The sequence below is a fragment of the Oncorhynchus mykiss genome, chromosome 30, assembly GCF_013265735.2.
Source record: "Oncorhynchus mykiss isolate Arlee chromosome 30, USDA_OmykA_1.1, whole genome shotgun sequence".
Classification (NCBI taxonomy): Eukaryota; Metazoa; Chordata; class Actinopteri; order Salmoniformes; family Salmonidae; genus Oncorhynchus; species Oncorhynchus mykiss.
The window spans coordinates 6206110-6223900 of record NC_050570.1 but is presented as its reverse complement, the minus strand read 5'-3'; the positions used below and the strand labels follow the sequence as shown (position 1 = coordinate 6223900).

General features: G+C 38.9%; 1 protein-coding gene across 1 annotated transcript; it reads left to right on the top strand.

Annotated features, from left to right (window-relative positions):
• Nucleotides 1-2258: 2258 nt before the first annotated feature.
• LOC110522707 (unconventional myosin-Vc-like) lies at nucleotides 2259-17559 on the top strand. Its single transcript, XM_036968567.1, is given in 18 exon segments — nucleotides 2259-2295; nucleotides 2773-2921; nucleotides 3474-3645; nucleotides 6937-7081; nucleotides 7356-7512; nucleotides 7804-7947; nucleotides 8193-8274; nucleotides 8482-8589; nucleotides 9520-9626; nucleotides 9974-10239; nucleotides 10387-10400; nucleotides 10403-10446; nucleotides 12372-12522; nucleotides 12723-12910; nucleotides 13223-13320; nucleotides 14907-15078; nucleotides 15281-15361; nucleotides 15515-17559. Coding segments are annotated over 18 exon segments (2271 nt in total). The 3' UTR covers nucleotides 15671-17559.
• Nucleotides 17560-17791: the final 232 nt, after the last annotated feature.

Below are 17791 nucleotides of genomic sequence, written 5' to 3'. Positions count from 1 at the left end.
CAATAGTTGTTTGGTAGGCCGAAATTGTCGGAAACATTAACTTGCTTGTGTAAAGGATGTCACGCTGCTTGCGGATTTGTGCCATATACTTGCGGTGAACTCGCAACCTCTGCCGAGTGGTAGGAAGTGAAGCGTCCTACCACTTGCCTCCCCATGTGCTACACTTTGACCACGCAGTGGCTCATGGAACTTCACTGAGCAGTTTTGTGTTGATACAAAGGTGTAGTCGAATTTATTATTCTTATTGTCTCAGCCTTTAGGCCTATATTTCACGTTGTCAATGCATATGAACTAACAGGTTCTAGAGCAAACAACGTAGTTATCACAACACAGATTGTAAAAGCCTTCTTTTTGGGGGGCTTCCCGTATGATGAGAGAGAGAGAGAGAGGCGAATGATGCTTGTATATTGTAACGAAACAACAAGGGAGCAGACACACGCACTGTCGTGAATGCAAGGTCCGATCACTTCTGACACCATAATTAAACAGCAGGGAGCAGGTCTCGAACCCTCGACCTAGCCCGAAGTCCTGCGCGCTATCGACTGTGCCGCAAAAGTCGATATCCGCGCTTATAAACCCAGGGTCGTTAAAATCACCTGCTATTGTAGATATTCTATCTTTGTCATTATTGTATTTATTAAGGAACCCAATTCCTGGGGTCCAGCAACATTCAGGCAGTTATATACAATAACAAAACATGTGTGTGCTACTACCACATATTTACAACGCAAAATCCACGTGTACGTGTGTGTAGAGTGCGTGTGTTGAGTGGTGCGTGTGTCTGTACCTGTGTGTGTCCCTCTTCACAGTCCCTGCAGTCATTTATGGGCTGAGCAAGTAGCCTATAAAGGGTTTATACAGACATTAGCAAGCAAGAGTGCGAATTACACCATGATGTTCGGGGCTGTCGCGTGCACTTCATTTTTTTTCTGGGCCTAATAATAAGACGGAATTTAAACGGTAAAAAATAATTACATTTTAATGACCACAACCAGTTATGATATTTTAATAGGATTTTCATCCAAATCACTTCAAAAAGTAGACTACCTGTGCATGTTCGTCTACTCCAAAACAATTCCAGCATCCAAACTGCATGTATACATGCGCCATTTGTTGAATGGAAAAAACTAAAATAATAATGACGTTTAGCTATTGATTAGGCCTACATTAATTGATGCGTCTTGCTGACAATTTTAGGGTACTAGGGGGTAACTAGATCAATGTCTAATTGCTGACACAAAAAAAGCAACCGTTGGAAAATAATTAGTATGTGATGAAGGTCATGCTTTGACAAATAAACTATAAAGGGAAATAAATGGCTAGTTTACACCTTTTTTTTTGACCCCCCCCCCCCTAAAAAAAGAAAACGTCTGTATCACCCGAATGGTTTGGCCTACTAATATGACTACTCTATAGAAAGGGGAGACTCTTACGAACACGATGGGTGTTTTCCATTTTGCTCTACGGGACTCGTCAGAAGTGTTTGTTTGGTGACCATGCGGCAGGTAGCCTCGTGGTTAGAGCGTTGGACTAATAACCGGAAGGTTATAAGTTCGAATCCCCGAGCTGACAACGTACACATCTGTCCTTCTGCCCTGATCAAGGCAGCACTGTTCCCAGACCGTCATTGAAAATAAGAGTTTGTTCTTTAACTGACTCAAAGGTTTTTAAAAATGACACGTCACCACAAACAGTGCTTTCTCATGCACCTTTATATTGTGCTGGAATAAAATATGGTGAAAGGTATTTGGAAATACAATTTAAATAAATGTGCTATAAATACTGAGACCAACTTTTTAAAATTGGAGCAAGATACGCGTGATGGATTAATATCACACAACCACGTACTATGAAAAAGTTTGGGAGAAATATAGGCTACATTTGCGTCTGAATCCCATGCCCTGAGTAAACGCGTAGAATCATCCTTGCGGAGGTATAATGTATCCTGTTTATATTATCGTCTTGAGTCCTTGTTCAAATGAACACGCCTGTAAAGCTGCTGTCATAAGATTGATGGGCGGGACGAGGAAGACAAAGTCCACCTCACAGGTGAAGACAAACACCTGGGGAAGTTGTCTACTTTCACAAATCGTTCTGCACTGGCGCAACAGCTGGGCTTCTGTACCTGTGTGTGTGTCCCTTTTCACAGTCTTATGTTGCGGACATAAGGAACCTCATGTTGACAATAAGGGGATGTACAGTATCGATTCGCACTTGACTGTAAATAAATATGTTGTAGGCTAAAAGCACGGGTTGTTATGCGTTACCATGGCTTTGTCGGAACTCTATACGAAGGTGAGTTAATTATAGAAAAAAAAAGTGATAACGTTTTTAACTCATTCAATCTTCCTACAGAATCTCCATCGCTTTGTTGACACACCTGCTCAAAATGGTGACAGATCCATTTTTACACTGTACTCTGCTTTCGGTTGAGCGTCTGTTAAACGAATGAATGGCCAGCATTTTTGAATTCTTCACGATGACAATTAATTAAACCCGCATGAATTCCTTTACAATTGACGTAATGATGACGTCACGTCAACCTTGGGAGAATTATTATGGTAAATTAGCTCCAGGCTTCTCTTTGTTGGACATCTTTGAAAATAATACATTGCAAAGGCATTACAACTAATACATGACACAGATGGTGTTACATAAAGTAGCCCGTTTGTAGGCTACTGTAACTGTCTTTAGTAAATGAAAGGGAATGGCTACTGTAACTGTCTTTAGTAAATTAAAGGGAAGGGGTGACATAAATGTGACAAGACATAGAAATACAAATTCATGCATTCATTAATTTGCTCCTTCAGTACAACAGAGTGTGGATACCGGATGCAGAGCATGTCTGGAAGTCAGCAGAGATACTGAGAGACTTCAAACCTGGAGATGAGGCTTTAGAACTGCAGCTTGACGATGGCACTGTAAGTACTGAACACAGAGACTATAAACTATAGACTATACAGGTCTCTGTCTGCACTGTAAGTACTGAACACAGAGACTATAAACTATAGACTATACAGTTCTCTGTCTGCACTGTAAGTAGTGAACACAGAGACTATGAAGCTGTAGACTATACAGGTCTCTGTTTGCACTGTAAGTACTGAACACAGATACCATAAACTATAGACTATACAGGTCTCTGTCTGCACTGTAAGTACTGAACACAGAGACTATAAACTATAGACTATACAGTTCTCTGTCTGCACTGTACTGTATGTGCAGTATCAGTCAGAATGGCGATATACTCTTGCATTATAATTCATTTATTGGGAGAATTTTTTTATTTATCTCTGAACTCATTACTTTCACTCATCTTCTATCTGTCAGTGACAAGAATAGGAATTGTGAAAGGCCTAAAAGTCTGCAGTTCAACATATTTTCTTTTAGTCCAAGACCAGGCTTAGTCTATGTCTGGGAAACTGTCCATAGAGCCTTTACATCGCCAGTATCACACTGTTTTCTTTCCTCTGTAGGAGATGGTGTACCCCCTGGACAAATCCAGTCCTCAGCTCCCTCACCTCCGCAACCCGGATATCCTGGTGGGAGAGAATGATCTGACAGCTCTCAGCTATCTCCACGAGCCTGCCGTACTACACAATCTCAAAGTGCGCTTCGTGGAGTCCAACATTATCTACAGCTACTGTGGTACTAAAAAGGAAATGTTTCCCCAGCTGTCTAATGGGACATCTTTGTTTTACTGTTCGTCTGCTCTCTTTACTGAACGTAGACACGGAACTGGAAATGTCATGTCTGGGTGATGAGTTGTGGTTTGGCGTTTGTGTGAAATGTCCATGCCGAGTCGTGAAAAATAGTATACAGCTATTGTATTGTATTGTATTATATTTTATAGTGTTATATGGTATTCTATTTTATTGTGTTATATGGTATTCTATTTTATTGTATTCTATTATATTGTATTATATTATATTTTATTGTGTTATATGGTATTCTATTTTATTGTATTCTATTATATTGTATTCTATTGTATTCTATTTTATTGTGTTATATGGTATTCTATTTTATTGTATTCTATTATATTGTATTCTATTGTATTCTATTTTATTGTGTTATATGGTATTCTATTTTATTGTATTCTATTATATTGTATTCTATTGTATTCTATTTTATTGTGTTATATGGTATTCTATTTTATTGTATTCTATTATATTGTATTCTATTATATTATATTTTATTGTGTTATATGGTATTCTATTTTATTGTATTCTATTATATTGTATTCTATTGTATTCTATTTTATTGTGTTATATGGTATTCTATTTTATTGTATTCTATTATATTGTATTCTATTGTATTCTATTTTATTGTGTTATATGGTATTCTATTTTATTGTATTCTATTATATTGTATTCTATTGTATTCTATTTTATTGTGTTATATGGTATTCTATTTTATTGTATTCTATTATATTATATTTTATAGTGTTATATGGTATTCTATTTTATTGTATTCTATTTTATTGTATTCTATTATATTGTATTCTATTGTATTCTATTTTATTGTGTTATATGGTATTCTATTTTATTGTATTCTATAATATTGTATTGTATTCTATTGTATTCTATTATATTGTATTCTATTATATTATATTTTATAGTGTTATATGGTATTCTATTTTATTGTATTCTATTATATTGTATTCTATTATATTATATTTTATAGTGTTATATGGTATTCTATTTTATTGTATTCTATAATATTGTATTGTATTCTATTGTATTGTAACTCTCTAGAGACAGCAGGAGCGGTAGAGATACTCTCAATGATCGACTATGAAAAGCCAACTGACATTTACTCCTGAGGTGCTGACTTGTTGCACCCTCGACACCTACTGTGATTATTATTACTTGACCATGTTGGTCATTTTTGAACATTTGAACATCTTGGCCATGTTCTGTTATAATCTCCACCCGGCACAGCCAGAAGAGGACTGGCCACCCCTCATAGCCTGGTTCCTCTCTAGGTTTCTTCCTAGGTTTTGGCCTTTCTAGGGAGTTGTTCCTAGCCACCGTGCTTCTACACCTGCATTGCTTGCTGTTTGGAGTTTTAGGCTGGGTTTCTGTACAGCACTTAGATATCAGCAGATGTAAGAAGGGCTATATAAATACATTTGATTTGATTTTGATTTGTATTCTATCGTATTTTATTATATGCTATTCTATTCTATTATCTTATATTCTATTATATTCTGTTGTATTCTATTCTATCATATATTGTGTTCTATTGTATTCCATTGAATTCTATTGTATTCTATTGAATTCTAGTCTATTCTATTGTATTATATTGTATTCTATTCTGTTGTATCCTATTGTATTCTATTCTATTGTATTATCTTATCTTGTATTCTGTTCTATTCTATTGTATTATATAATATTCTCTTATATTCTATTGTATTGTATTATATTCTGTTGTATCCTATTGTATTGTATTGTATTATATTCTGTTGTATCCTATTGTATTGTATTGTATTCTATTCTGTTGTATCCTATTGTATTCTATTGAATTATATTCTGTTTTATTCTATTGTATTGTATTGTATTCTGTTGTATCCTATTGTATTATATTGTATTCTATTCTGTTGTATCCTATTGTATTCTATTCTATTGTATTATCTTATCTTGTATTCTGTTCTATTCTATTGTATTATATAATATTCTCTTATATTCTATTGTATTGTATTATATTCTGTTGTATCCTATTGTATTGTATTCTATTCTGTTGTATCCTATTGTATTCTATTGAATTATATTCTGTTTTATTCTATTGTATTGTATTGTATTCTGTTCTATTCTATTGTATTATATAATATTCTCTTATATTCTATTGTATTGTATTATATTCTGTTGTATTCTATTGTATTGTATTATATTCTGTTGTATCCTATTGTATTGTATTGTATTCTATTCTGTTGTATCCTATTGTATTCTATTGAATTATATTCTGTTTTATTCTATTGTATTGTATTGTATTCTGTTGTATCCTATTGTATTATATTGTATTCTATTCTGTTGTATCCTATTGTATTCTATTCTATTGTATTATCTTATCTTGTATTCTGTTCTATTCTATTGTATTATATAATATTCTCTTATATTCTATTGTATTGTATTATATTCTGTTGTATCCTATTGTATTGTATTGTATTCTATTCTGTTGTATCCTATTGTATTCTATTGAATTATATTCTGTTTTATTCTATTGTATTGTATTGTATTCTGTTCTATTCTATTGTATTATATAATATTCTCTTATATTCTATTGTATTGTATTATATTCTGTTGTATTCTATTGTATTGTATTATATTCTGTTGTATCCTATTGTATTGTATTGTATTCTATTCTGTTGTATCCTATTGTATTCTATTGAATTATATTCTGTTTTATTCTATTGTATTGTATTGTATTCTGTTGTATCCTATTGTATTATATTGTATTCTATTCTGTTGTATCCTATTGTATTCTATTCTATTGTATTATCTTATCTTGTATTCTGTTCTATTCTATTGTATTATATAATATTCTCTTATATTCTATTGTATTGTATTATATTCTGTTGTATCCTATTGTATTGTATTGTATTCTATTCTATTGTATTCTATTGTATTCTATTCTGTTGCATCCTTTTGTATTCTATTGAATTATATTCTGTTTTATTCTATTGTATTGTATTGTATTCTATTGAATTATATTCTGTTTTATTCTATTGTATTGTATTGTATTCTATTGTATTTTATCATATTCTATCCTATTATATAATATTTTGTTATATTCTATTATATTCTGTCAAATCAAATTGTATTTGTCACATGAGCCGAATACAACAGGTTATATTCTATATTAGAAGCATACTATGTGAAAGCAAGTAGGATAACTCTGACTGTACTGTGTGTCCTGATGGTTTCCTTCACTCCCTTACAGGAATCATCCTGGTGGCTGTTAACCCATACAAGCAGCTTCACATCTATGGAGATGCAGTCATTCAGGCGTACTCTGGACAGAAGATGGGAGCTATGGATCCTCACATATTCGCTGTGGCAGAGGAGGCTTACAAACAGATGGCCAGGTAAGAATGAGGCAGACTGTCCTTGGGGGGGGGGGGGGGGGAGCTGGTTTTGTGGTAGTGATGCCGTGCTCCAACGCCATGCTCCTGGAGACAATCCCTGAGCCCCCCCCCCCCAATCTATCTTACCGTCATACATTTCAGCCCTTTGGGCCTATCTGTCAATTTAACTTATCCTTAAAATGAGAATCAACTGTCCAATGTTACGCAAATGAGAAGCAACGAGTGTGACTATTCTATACATTCCTACTCAGATACATACATTTTTCTTTCTCAGGAACAATAAGAACCAGTCTGTTATAGTGAGTGGTGAGTCTGGAGCCGACAAGACCGTGTCTGCTAGGTATGTCATGAGGTACATCGCTATGGTCAGCAAGTCTAGCAGCAAAACACACGTGGAAGACAAAGTTCTGGCATCCAACCCAATAACTGAGGTATGTTTTTGGAGTCCACTTTTACATGTAACCTCACAGTATGTCAATGAGTCATTTTTAGGTCATCTGTGGATTTGATAATCTGTCGATAAAGAAAAGAAAAGGCTCACAGGTCTAACGTGATTATCGGACAGATCATGTCCAGTGTGCCACAGAGTGTACGAGGTACAGATTGGCCTCATCAGCCACCGTACTTCCCATAAGTCTTAATCTAAAATGTGTGTTGATTATCATTCAACTACGTATGTGACCTGTGTTTATTTTTGTTGTTGTTGTTGTTGTTGTTGTCAGGCTATTGGAAATGCCAAGACGGCCAGGAACGACAACAGCAGTCGCTTTGGGAAGTACACAGAGATCAGCTTCGACAGGAGATATCAGATCATCGGTGCCAACATGAGGACGTATCTCATGGAGAAATCTAGAGTGGTTTCCCAGGTCATACGTCACATACTTGATTCTCTGATTGTATGTGGTCTATAACGTAGAGCGTGTTGTTAGCTACCATATAGTTGGGTCATGGTTGAAATCATGAAGGCTTCAGGGAATCATTCTAGATTCCAGATCCGTTTGTGTTGTCTTGCCATCTCCTTGCCACGACAACGACAATAGGAGTTGTCAAGACAACGCGAACAGATCTGGGACCAGGCCATTATACAGTAATACTACATTTTACTTTTCAGTCAGAGAACGAGAGAAACTACCATATCTTCTACCAGATGTGTGCCTGTGCAGAGCAGTCTGAGTTCAAGAGCCTGAGATTGTGTGAGTTTCGTTTAACCATTCTTTTCTAATTGAGGGTTAGACCTGTGTAGTGACTGGAGAAGGAAGGAACAGTCCACTTTTACTGTATTTACACGATAGGCGCATCACACAACCACAAATAGTCCACGAATGTTACCATCTTATTTATTTAATCTTTATAGAACCAGGCGAGTCAGTTAAGGACAAATTCTTATTGTGTGTGTCTAGTGAGTGCAGATGAGTTCAGGTACACCTGCATGGGCGGGGAGACGGGTATCGAGGGGGTGGACGACAGGAAGGACATGGAAGAGACACGCAGGACCTTCTCGCTGTTGGGTAAGAGTCATCACTTTGTTCATCACTCTTTAGGTCAACATACTGCTGTGTGAAGCAAGTTTTATTTTATTAGACGTATGTATACACAGTGGTGGAAAAAGTACCCAATTGAGTAAAAGTAAAAGTTAAGATACGTTAATAGAAATGTACTAAAAGTAAAAGTCACCCAGTTAAATAGTATTTGAGTAAAAGTCTAAAAGTATTTGGTTTTAAATATAGTTAAGTATCAAAATATAATGTATTTGCTAAAGTATACTTAAGAATCAAAGGTAAAAGCAAAAGTATAAATGATTTCAAATTCCTTATATTAAACAAACCAGACAGCAGAATGTCTTATTTACATTTACAGGCAGCCAGGAAAAAGCACTCAGACATAATCTATAAACGAAGCATTTGTGTTTAGTGAGTCTGCCAGATCAGAGGCAGTAGGGATGACCAGGGATGTTCTCTGTTTAGTGAGTCTGCCAGATCAGAGGCAGTAGGGATGACCAGGGATGTTTTCTTGATGAGTGTGTGAATTGGACCATTTTCCTGTCCTGCTAAGCATTCAAAATGTAACGAGTACTTTTGGGGTGTCAGCGAAAATGTATGGAGTAAAAAGTACATTATTTTCTTTAGGAATGTAGTGAAGTAAAAGTAAAAGTTTAAAACAAATATAAATAGTAAAGTAAAGTACAGATACCTAAAAAAAATTACTTAAGTAGTACTTTAAAGTATTTATACTTAAGTACTTTACTCCACTGTATGTACAGCATACAACATAAGGACACATTCATAACATGTGGTTGCTACATAAGGGCACATTCATAACATGTGGTTGCTACACAAGTGTTTTATCGAATCCTTATGTACTGCTTATGAATGTGTTATGTCCTTATGTAGGTAGGTACAGGATACTGTCTCACTCCCTGTCCTCTGTCCTCCCTGTAGGGTTAACGGAGGACTTCCAGTCGGATGTGTTCAAGGTGCTGGCTGGGATTCTACACCTGGGGAATGTGGAGATCAGAAACGTTGGATCAGACAGATCATCAGTTAGTGTAAGCAGTACTCAGATTTCTCTCTCTCTCTCTCACTCACTCACTCACTCACTCACTCACTCACTCACTCACTCACTCACTCACTCAAAATTCAATTTAAGGGCTTTATTGGCATGGGTAACATATGTTAACATTGCCTAAGCAAGTGATGTAGATAATAAGCAAGAGTGAAATAAACAATACAAATTAACAGTAAACATTACACTCAAAAAAATTACATTTCAAATGTCATATTATGTCTATATACAGTGTTGTAACAATGTGCAAATAGTTAAAGTACAAAAGGGGAAATAAATAAACATAAATATGGGTTGTACTTACAATGGTGTCTCCCTCCCTCCCTCCAGTCCAGTGATCAACACCTAGCTGCTTTCTGTGACCTTCTCGGGGTCAGTCCTGATGGTGTTACCCGTTGGCTGTGCCATCGCAGGATAGCCATGGTGGCAGAGACGGTGGTGAAGCCGGTGCCCAGTGAACGCGCTGTGAACTCCAGAGATGCCCTCGCCAAGCAGATCTATGCCCACCTGTTCGACTGCGTCATCCAGAAGATCAATGCAGCCCTGCAGGTGCCAGGGAAACAGCACTCCTTCATAGGAGTACTGGACATCTATGGGTAATTTGGATTCATGACATTACTGTAGAGTTCAGTTGTTTAGTTGTTTGTATATTCAACTACACAAGTAAAAACTTCTTCAAAAATATATTAAACATGGAAGAAAAAAACATGTCCGTTCTTTTTGGCTATTTTTTCCCCTCTCAGGTTTGAAACATTTGACATGAACAGTTTTGCATCAACTATGCCAATGAGAAGCTTCAGCAACAATCCAACTAGGTATGTAACCTCACCAAGTCCAAGTCCAACTTGGTATGTAACATCACCAAGTCCAAGTCCAACTAGGTATGTAACCTCACCAAGTCCAACTAGGTATGTAACCTCACCAAGTCCCACTAGGTATGTAACCTCACCAAGTCCAACTAGGTATGTAACCTCACCAAGTCCAAGTCCAACTAGGTATGTAACCTAAACAAGTCCAAGTCCAACTAGGTACAGTGCCTTGCGAAAGTATTCGGCCCCCTTGAACTTTGCGACCTTTTGCCACATTTCAGGCTTCAAACATAAAGATATAAAACTGTATGTATTTGTGAAGAATCAACAACAAGTGGGACACAATCATGAAGTGGAACGACATTTATAGGATATTTCAAACTTTTTTAACAAATCAAAAACAGAAAAATTGGGCGTGCAAAATTATTCAGCCCCCTTAAGTTAATACTTTGTAGCGCCACCTTTTGCTGCGATTACAGCTTTAAGTCGCTTGGGGTATGTCTCTATCAGTTTTGCACATCGAGAGACTGACATTTTTTCCCATTCCTCCTTGCAAAACAGCTCGAGCTCAGTGAGGTTGGATGGAGAGCATTTGTGAACAGCAGTTTTCAGTTCTTTCCACAGATTCTCGATTGGATTCAGGTCTGGACTTTGACTTGGCCATTCTAACACCTGGATATGTTTATTTTTGAACCATTCCATTGTAGATTTTGCTTTATGTGTTGGATCATTGTCTTGTTGGAAGACAAATCTCCGTCCCAGTCTCAGGTCTTTTGCAGACTCCATCAGGTTTTCTTCCAGAATGGTCCTGTATTTGGCTCCATCCATCTTCCCATCAATTTTAACCATCTTCCCTGTCCCTGCTGAAAAAAAGCAGGCCCAAACCATGATGCTGCCACCACCATGTTTGACAGTGGGGATGGTGTGTTCAGCTGTGTTGCTTTTACGCCAAACATAACATTTTGCATTGTTGCCAAAAAGTTCAAATTTGGTTTCATCTGACCAGAGCACCTTCTTCCACATGTTTGGTGTGTCTCCCAGGTGGCTTGTGGCAAACTTTAAACAACACTTTTTATGGATATCTTTAAGAAATGGCTTTCTTCTTGCCACTCTTCCATAAAGGCCAGATTTGTGCAATATACGACTGATTGTTGTCCTATGGACAGAGTCTCCCACCTCAGCTGTAGATCTCTGCAGTTCATCCAGAGTGATCATGGGCCTCTTGGCTGCATCTCTGATCAGTCTTCACCTTGTATGAGCTGAAAGTTTAGAGGGACGGCCAGGTCTTGGTAGATTTGCAGTGGTCTGATACTCCTTCCATTTCAATATTATCGCTTTCACAGTGCTCCTTGGGATGTTTAAAGCTTGGGAAATCTTTTTGTATCCAAATCCGGCTTTAAACATCTTCACAACAGTATCTCGGACCTGCCTGGTGTGTTCCTTGTTCTTCATGATGCTCTCTGCGCTTTTAACGGACCTCTGAGACTATCACAGTGCAGGTGCATTTATACGGAGACTTGATTACACACAGGTGGATTGTATTTATCATCATTAGTCATTTAGGTCAACATTGGATCATTCAGAGATCCTCACTGAACTTCTGGAGAGAGTTTGCTGCACTGAAAGTAAAGGGGCTGAATAATTTTGCACGCCCAATTTTTCAGTTTTTGATTTGTTAAAAAAGTTTTAAATATCCAATAAATGTCGTTCCACTTCATGATTGTGTCCCACTTGTTGTTGATTCTTCACAAAAAAATACAGTTTTATATCTTTATGTTTGAAGCCTGAAATGTGGCAAAAGGTCACAAAGTTCAAGGGGGCCGAATACTTTCGCAAGGCACTGTAAATATATACCTTCTTCTTCTCCATCTTCCCATTCTGTAACTGATGTTATTTATTCTTTGTACATTCTGTCGTAGGAGTTTATGAAACAGAACTCTCCGCGTCAGAAGAAGAACTGCTTGCAGAACTTTGACTTGTCTGAACATAGACAGATCTTCAGTGATCTGGCCATCCGTATCTACCACCAGTTTATATCTGTTATGGAGAAGGCTCTTATGCCTATGATCGGTAGGTTTTCTCTCATAAGATAACATGATATACATTGATGTGTAGTCACTTTCCAATCCATTAAATATCTGTTTACAATAAATTATTTCTATCCTCAAGATGATTATATTTAAAGGTCATAAATAAAGTGTTTCAATCATTCGTCTATTAATACCTGTTCTATGTAATGAGTGTGTTTACGCGTCTCTGTTTTCCTCCAGTTCCCTGTATGCTGGAGCACGAGAGTCTCCAGGACATCTCTAGTATGAAGCCTACAGGTTTCCGTAAGCGTTCCAGCAGCATCTATGAGGACCAGGAGGTCTGCACCATCTACTCTCTCCTCCAGCAGCTCAGTCTGTACCACAGCACTATGAGTCAGCACGGCATGGAGGAGGGGCTGGTCAGACAGGTAGGGGGGGGGTCAGACCTGGGGTCGAAGGTCAGATGAGGATGGGGTCAGACAGGTGGGGGGGGGCGGTTCAGACTAGTGTTGATGGGGGTCAGACAAGTAGGGGTGGGGGGGTCAGTGTGTGTGTATGTTTGTGTGTGTCTTTGTTTGTTTGTGTGTGTGTGTGTGTGTGTGTATCTGTAAAGGAAAGGAAAGGAGTAAACTCCCTCTTGGGATCAATTGTGGTGTTTCACAGGAATTGATTCTTGGACCTGTGTCATTTCCAGTTTATATTAAACTCATCTAACTGTGTGTATGTGTGTTGTCCAACAGGCTGTGAAACAGACCTTCTTCCTGGTGGGTGCGGACACACTCAACAACCTCCTGCTACGCAAAGACATGTGCTCCTGTAGGAAGGGCATGCAGATCAGGTAGGGGACAGAGTGTGTGTGTATCCGTGTGTGTGTGTGTGTTGAACAAGAAGAGAGGAAGGAAAGAGAGAACCAGTAAGGAAGAGAGAATCAGCGAGGAAGAGAGAACCGGAGAGGAAGAGAGAACCAGGGAGGGAGAGAGAACCAGGGAGGAAGAGAGAACCAGAGAGGGAGAGAGAACCAGAGAGGGAGAGAGAACCAGAGAGGGAGAGAGAACCAGAGAGGGAGAGAGAACCAGAGAGGGAGAGAGAACCAGAGAGGGAGAGAGAACCAGAGAGGGAGAGAGAACCAGAGAGGGAGAGAGAACCAGGAGGGAAGAGAGAACCAGGGAGGGAGAGAGAACCAGGAAGGGAGAGAGAACCAGGAAGGGAGAGATGGAAAGCTAAATCCTACTCAACAAACAGTGAAAGTTCCTACAATATGTGTTAGGTAACATAATAACAACGTTTCAGTTACCTGTCTGTGTGTTAGGTAACATAATAACAACGTTTCATTTACCTGTCTGTGTGTTAGGTAACATAATAACAACATGTTTCAGTTACCTGTCTGTGTGTTAGGTAACATAACAACATGTTTCAGTTACCTGTCTGTGTGTTAGGTAACATAACAACATGTTTCAGTTACCTGTCTGTGTGTTAGGTAACATAACAACATGTTTCAGTTACCTGTCTGTGTGTTAGGTAACATAACAACATGTTTCAGTTACCTGTCTGTGTGTTAGGTAACATAACAACATGTTTCAGTTACCTGTCTGTGTGTTAGGTAACATAACAACATGTTTCAGTTACCTGTCTGTGTGTTAGGTAACTGAAACATGTTGTTATGTTACCTGTCTGTGTGTTAGGTAACATAACAACATGTTTCAGTTACCTGTCTGTGTGTTAGGTAACATAACAACATGTTTCAGTTACCTGTCTGTGTGTTAGGTAACATAACAACATGTTTCAGTTACCTGTCTGTGTGTTAGGTAACATAACAACATGTTTCAGTTACCTGTCTGTGTGTTAGGTAACATAACAACATGTTTCAGTTACCTGTCTGTGTGTTAGGTAACATAACAACATGTTTCAGTTACCTGTCTGTGTGTTAGGTAACATAACAACATGTTTCAGTTACCTGTCTGTGTGTTAGGTAACATAACAACATGTTTCAGTTACCTGTCTGTGTGTTAGGTAACATAACAACATGTTTCAGTTACCTGTCTGTGTGTTAGGTAACATAACAACATGTTTCAGTTACCTGTCTGTGTGTTAGGTAACTGAAACATGTTGTTATGTTACCTAACACACAGACAGGTAACTGAAACATGTTATGTTACCTAACACACAGACAGGTAACTGAAACATGTTGTTATGTTACCTGTCTGTGTGTTAGGTAACATAACAACATGTTTCAGTTACCTGTCTGTGTGTTAGGTAACATAACAACATGTTTCAGTTACCTGTCTGTGTGTTAGGTAACATAACAACATGTTTCAGTTACCTGTCTGTGTGTTAGGTAACGTAACAACATGTGTCCAGGTGTAACATCAGTTACCTGTCTGTGTTTTCCAGGTGTAACATCAGTTACCTGTCTGTGTTTTTCAGGTGTAACATAAGTCACCTGGAGGCGTGGCTAAAGGAGAAGGACCTAGTGCAGGGTACCATGGCTACTCTGAAGCCTCTGTGTCAGGCTGCCTGGCTGCTGCAGGTCAACAAGACCACTGATGACGACATCAAAGACATCACAGAGCAATGCTCAGAACTCAGCCCTGTACAGGTACTGAAGCGGCAGGTAGCCTAGCGGTGACGTGCGTTGTGCCAGATCGCTGGTTCAAATCCCCTAGAAAAAAATATGCCGATGTGCCCTTGAGCAAGGCACTTAACCCTAATTGCTCCTGTAAGTCGCTCTGGATAAGAGCATCTGCTGAAATGTATTCAAAAGCATGTTTAAATGAATCTTGTTTACCGCCCTGTTCTAGATTGTCAAGATTTTGAACTCTTACACGCCCACTGATGATTTTGAGAAAAGGGTGGCACCGTTGTTCGTCCGCAAAATTCAGGTAAATCTCGATCCTACGACAAGGATCAGGAGCACCTGCTTTTTACACAGTTTGAATTATTATCACATTTGAATTACTAGAAATGATTTCATTTGAATCACAACGTCTCCATGAACTACATCTATGAAAGTAATTTATTTCCCTTGTCCCCAGGGCTTGCTCCAAGACCGTGAGGGGGGATCCTCCCAGCTGATGCTGGATACCCAGTATCGTTTCCAAGTAACCTTCCCCTTCACCCTGTCCTCTCAGGCCCTGGAGCTACTGGAGATACCATCCAGCCTCAGACTGGGCTTCCTCACCAGGATCTAACCTCTAACCCCTGACCTCTGACCCCTTCACCGTGTCCTCTCAGGCCCTGGAGCTACTGGAGATACCATCCAGCCTCAGACTGGACTTCCTCACCAGGATCTAACCTCTAACCCCTGACCTCTGACCCCTTCACCCTGTCCTCTCAGGCCCTGGAGCTACTGCAGATACCATCCAGCCTCAGACTGGGCTTCCTCACCAGGATCTAACCCCTGACCTCTGACCCATTCACCCCGTCCTCTCAGGCCCTGGAGCTACTGGAGATACCATCTAGCCTCAGACTGGGCTTCCTCACCAGGATCTAACCCCTGATCTCTGACCCATTCACCCCGTCCTCTCAGGCCCTGGAGCTACTGCAGATACCATCCTGCCTCAGACTGTGCTTCCTCACCAGGATCTAACCTCTGACCCCTGACTAGAGAAGCGGTCCAGTAACCTAAAGGTGGCTGGTTTTTAATCCCAGTGATGACAGGGGAAAAGCTGTCAGAAGAGGAAGTTGCCGCTTTCTACTAGAGTCTCAGGTGGCTCCGACTGCCATTGTGTCCTTGAGCAAGGCACTCCTAACCAATCAATCAATCAATCAATCAATCAAATGTATTTATGAAGCTCTTCTTACATCAGCCGATGTCACAAAGTGCTGTACAGAAACCCAGTCTAAAACCACAAACAGCAAAAGCAATGCAGATGTAGAAGCACATTGGCTCCAGGGACGCTGCTCTAAAACCAACCTTTTACAATCATCACAGTAATTATGAATCCAAATAACCAAAGATCCTTTTAAACGAATGCGTGTTTTGATTTACACTTGTCATACAGTTTGATAGAAATATTAAGATGACTCCTGACGAATGTCCGATGTACAGCAAAAATGCAGATGCTGTTGCGGAGTGATTTTTCTACTGCTCGGCAGTATAACGAGAAACCTTACTTTCTCAGTTCAGATGAGATGACGAATGTGAACCGTGTTGCTTTTTAAAATATTGTCTGTGTAAATTGAGAATGTGACCACTCAATGTTATTGAGTATCATGCACAGTAAATAAATAAAACATGGCTTGTTTTTTGTTTTTAAGATACTTTTGGGGGGGGGTTATACCACATATAAGTATTTCATATTTAAATTATAAAAAACATGTGCCTAAAATTAATTATATGAATAAAGTATTTTATTAGTTGATAATGATTCTATTTGTAAGGGATTTTTTTTTTTTACACAACTACAAATGTATTATACAAGAGCACTTTAGATCTGCAAATGATACAGTAGGACCAGGGTTAGTCCAAACCTCTTTCTGATACAGTAGGACCAGGGTTAGTCCAAACCTCTTTCTGATACAGTAGGACCAGGGTTAGTCCAAACCTCTTTTTGATACAGTAGGACCAGGGTTGGTCCAAACCTCTCTTTGATACTGTAGGACCAGGGTTAGTCCAAACCTCTTTTTGATACAGTAGGACCAGGGTTAGTCCAAACCTCTTTTTGATACAGTAGGACCAGGGTTAGTCCAAACCTCTTTTTGATACAGTAGGACCAGGGTTAGTCCAAACCTCTTTTTGATACAGTAGGACCAGGGTTAGTCCAAACCTCTCTTTCTGATACAGTAGGACCAGGGTTAGTCCAAACCTCTTTCTGATACAGTAGGTCCAGGGTTAGTCCAAACCTGTCTTTGATACAGTAGGACCAGGGTTAGTCCAAACCTCTTTCTGATACAGTAGGACCAGGGTTGGTCCAAACCTCTTTCTGATACAGTAGGACCATGGTTAGTCCAAACCTCTCTTTGATACAGTAGGACCAGGGTTAGTCCAAACGTCTCTTTGATACAGTAGGACCAGGGTTAGTCCAAACCTCTTTGATACAGTAGGACCAGTGTTAGTCCAAACCTCTCTTTGATACAGTAGGACCAGGGTTAGTCCAAACCTCTCTTTCTGATACAGTAGGACCAGGGTTGGTCCAAACCTCTCTTTGATACAGTAGGACCAGGGTTGGTCCAAACCTCTCTTTGATACAGTAGGACCAGGGTTGGTCCAAACCTCTCTTTCTGATACAGTAGGATCAGGGTTAGTCCAAACCTCTCTTTCTGATACAGTAGGACCAGGGTTAGTCCAAACCTCTCTTTGATACAGTAGG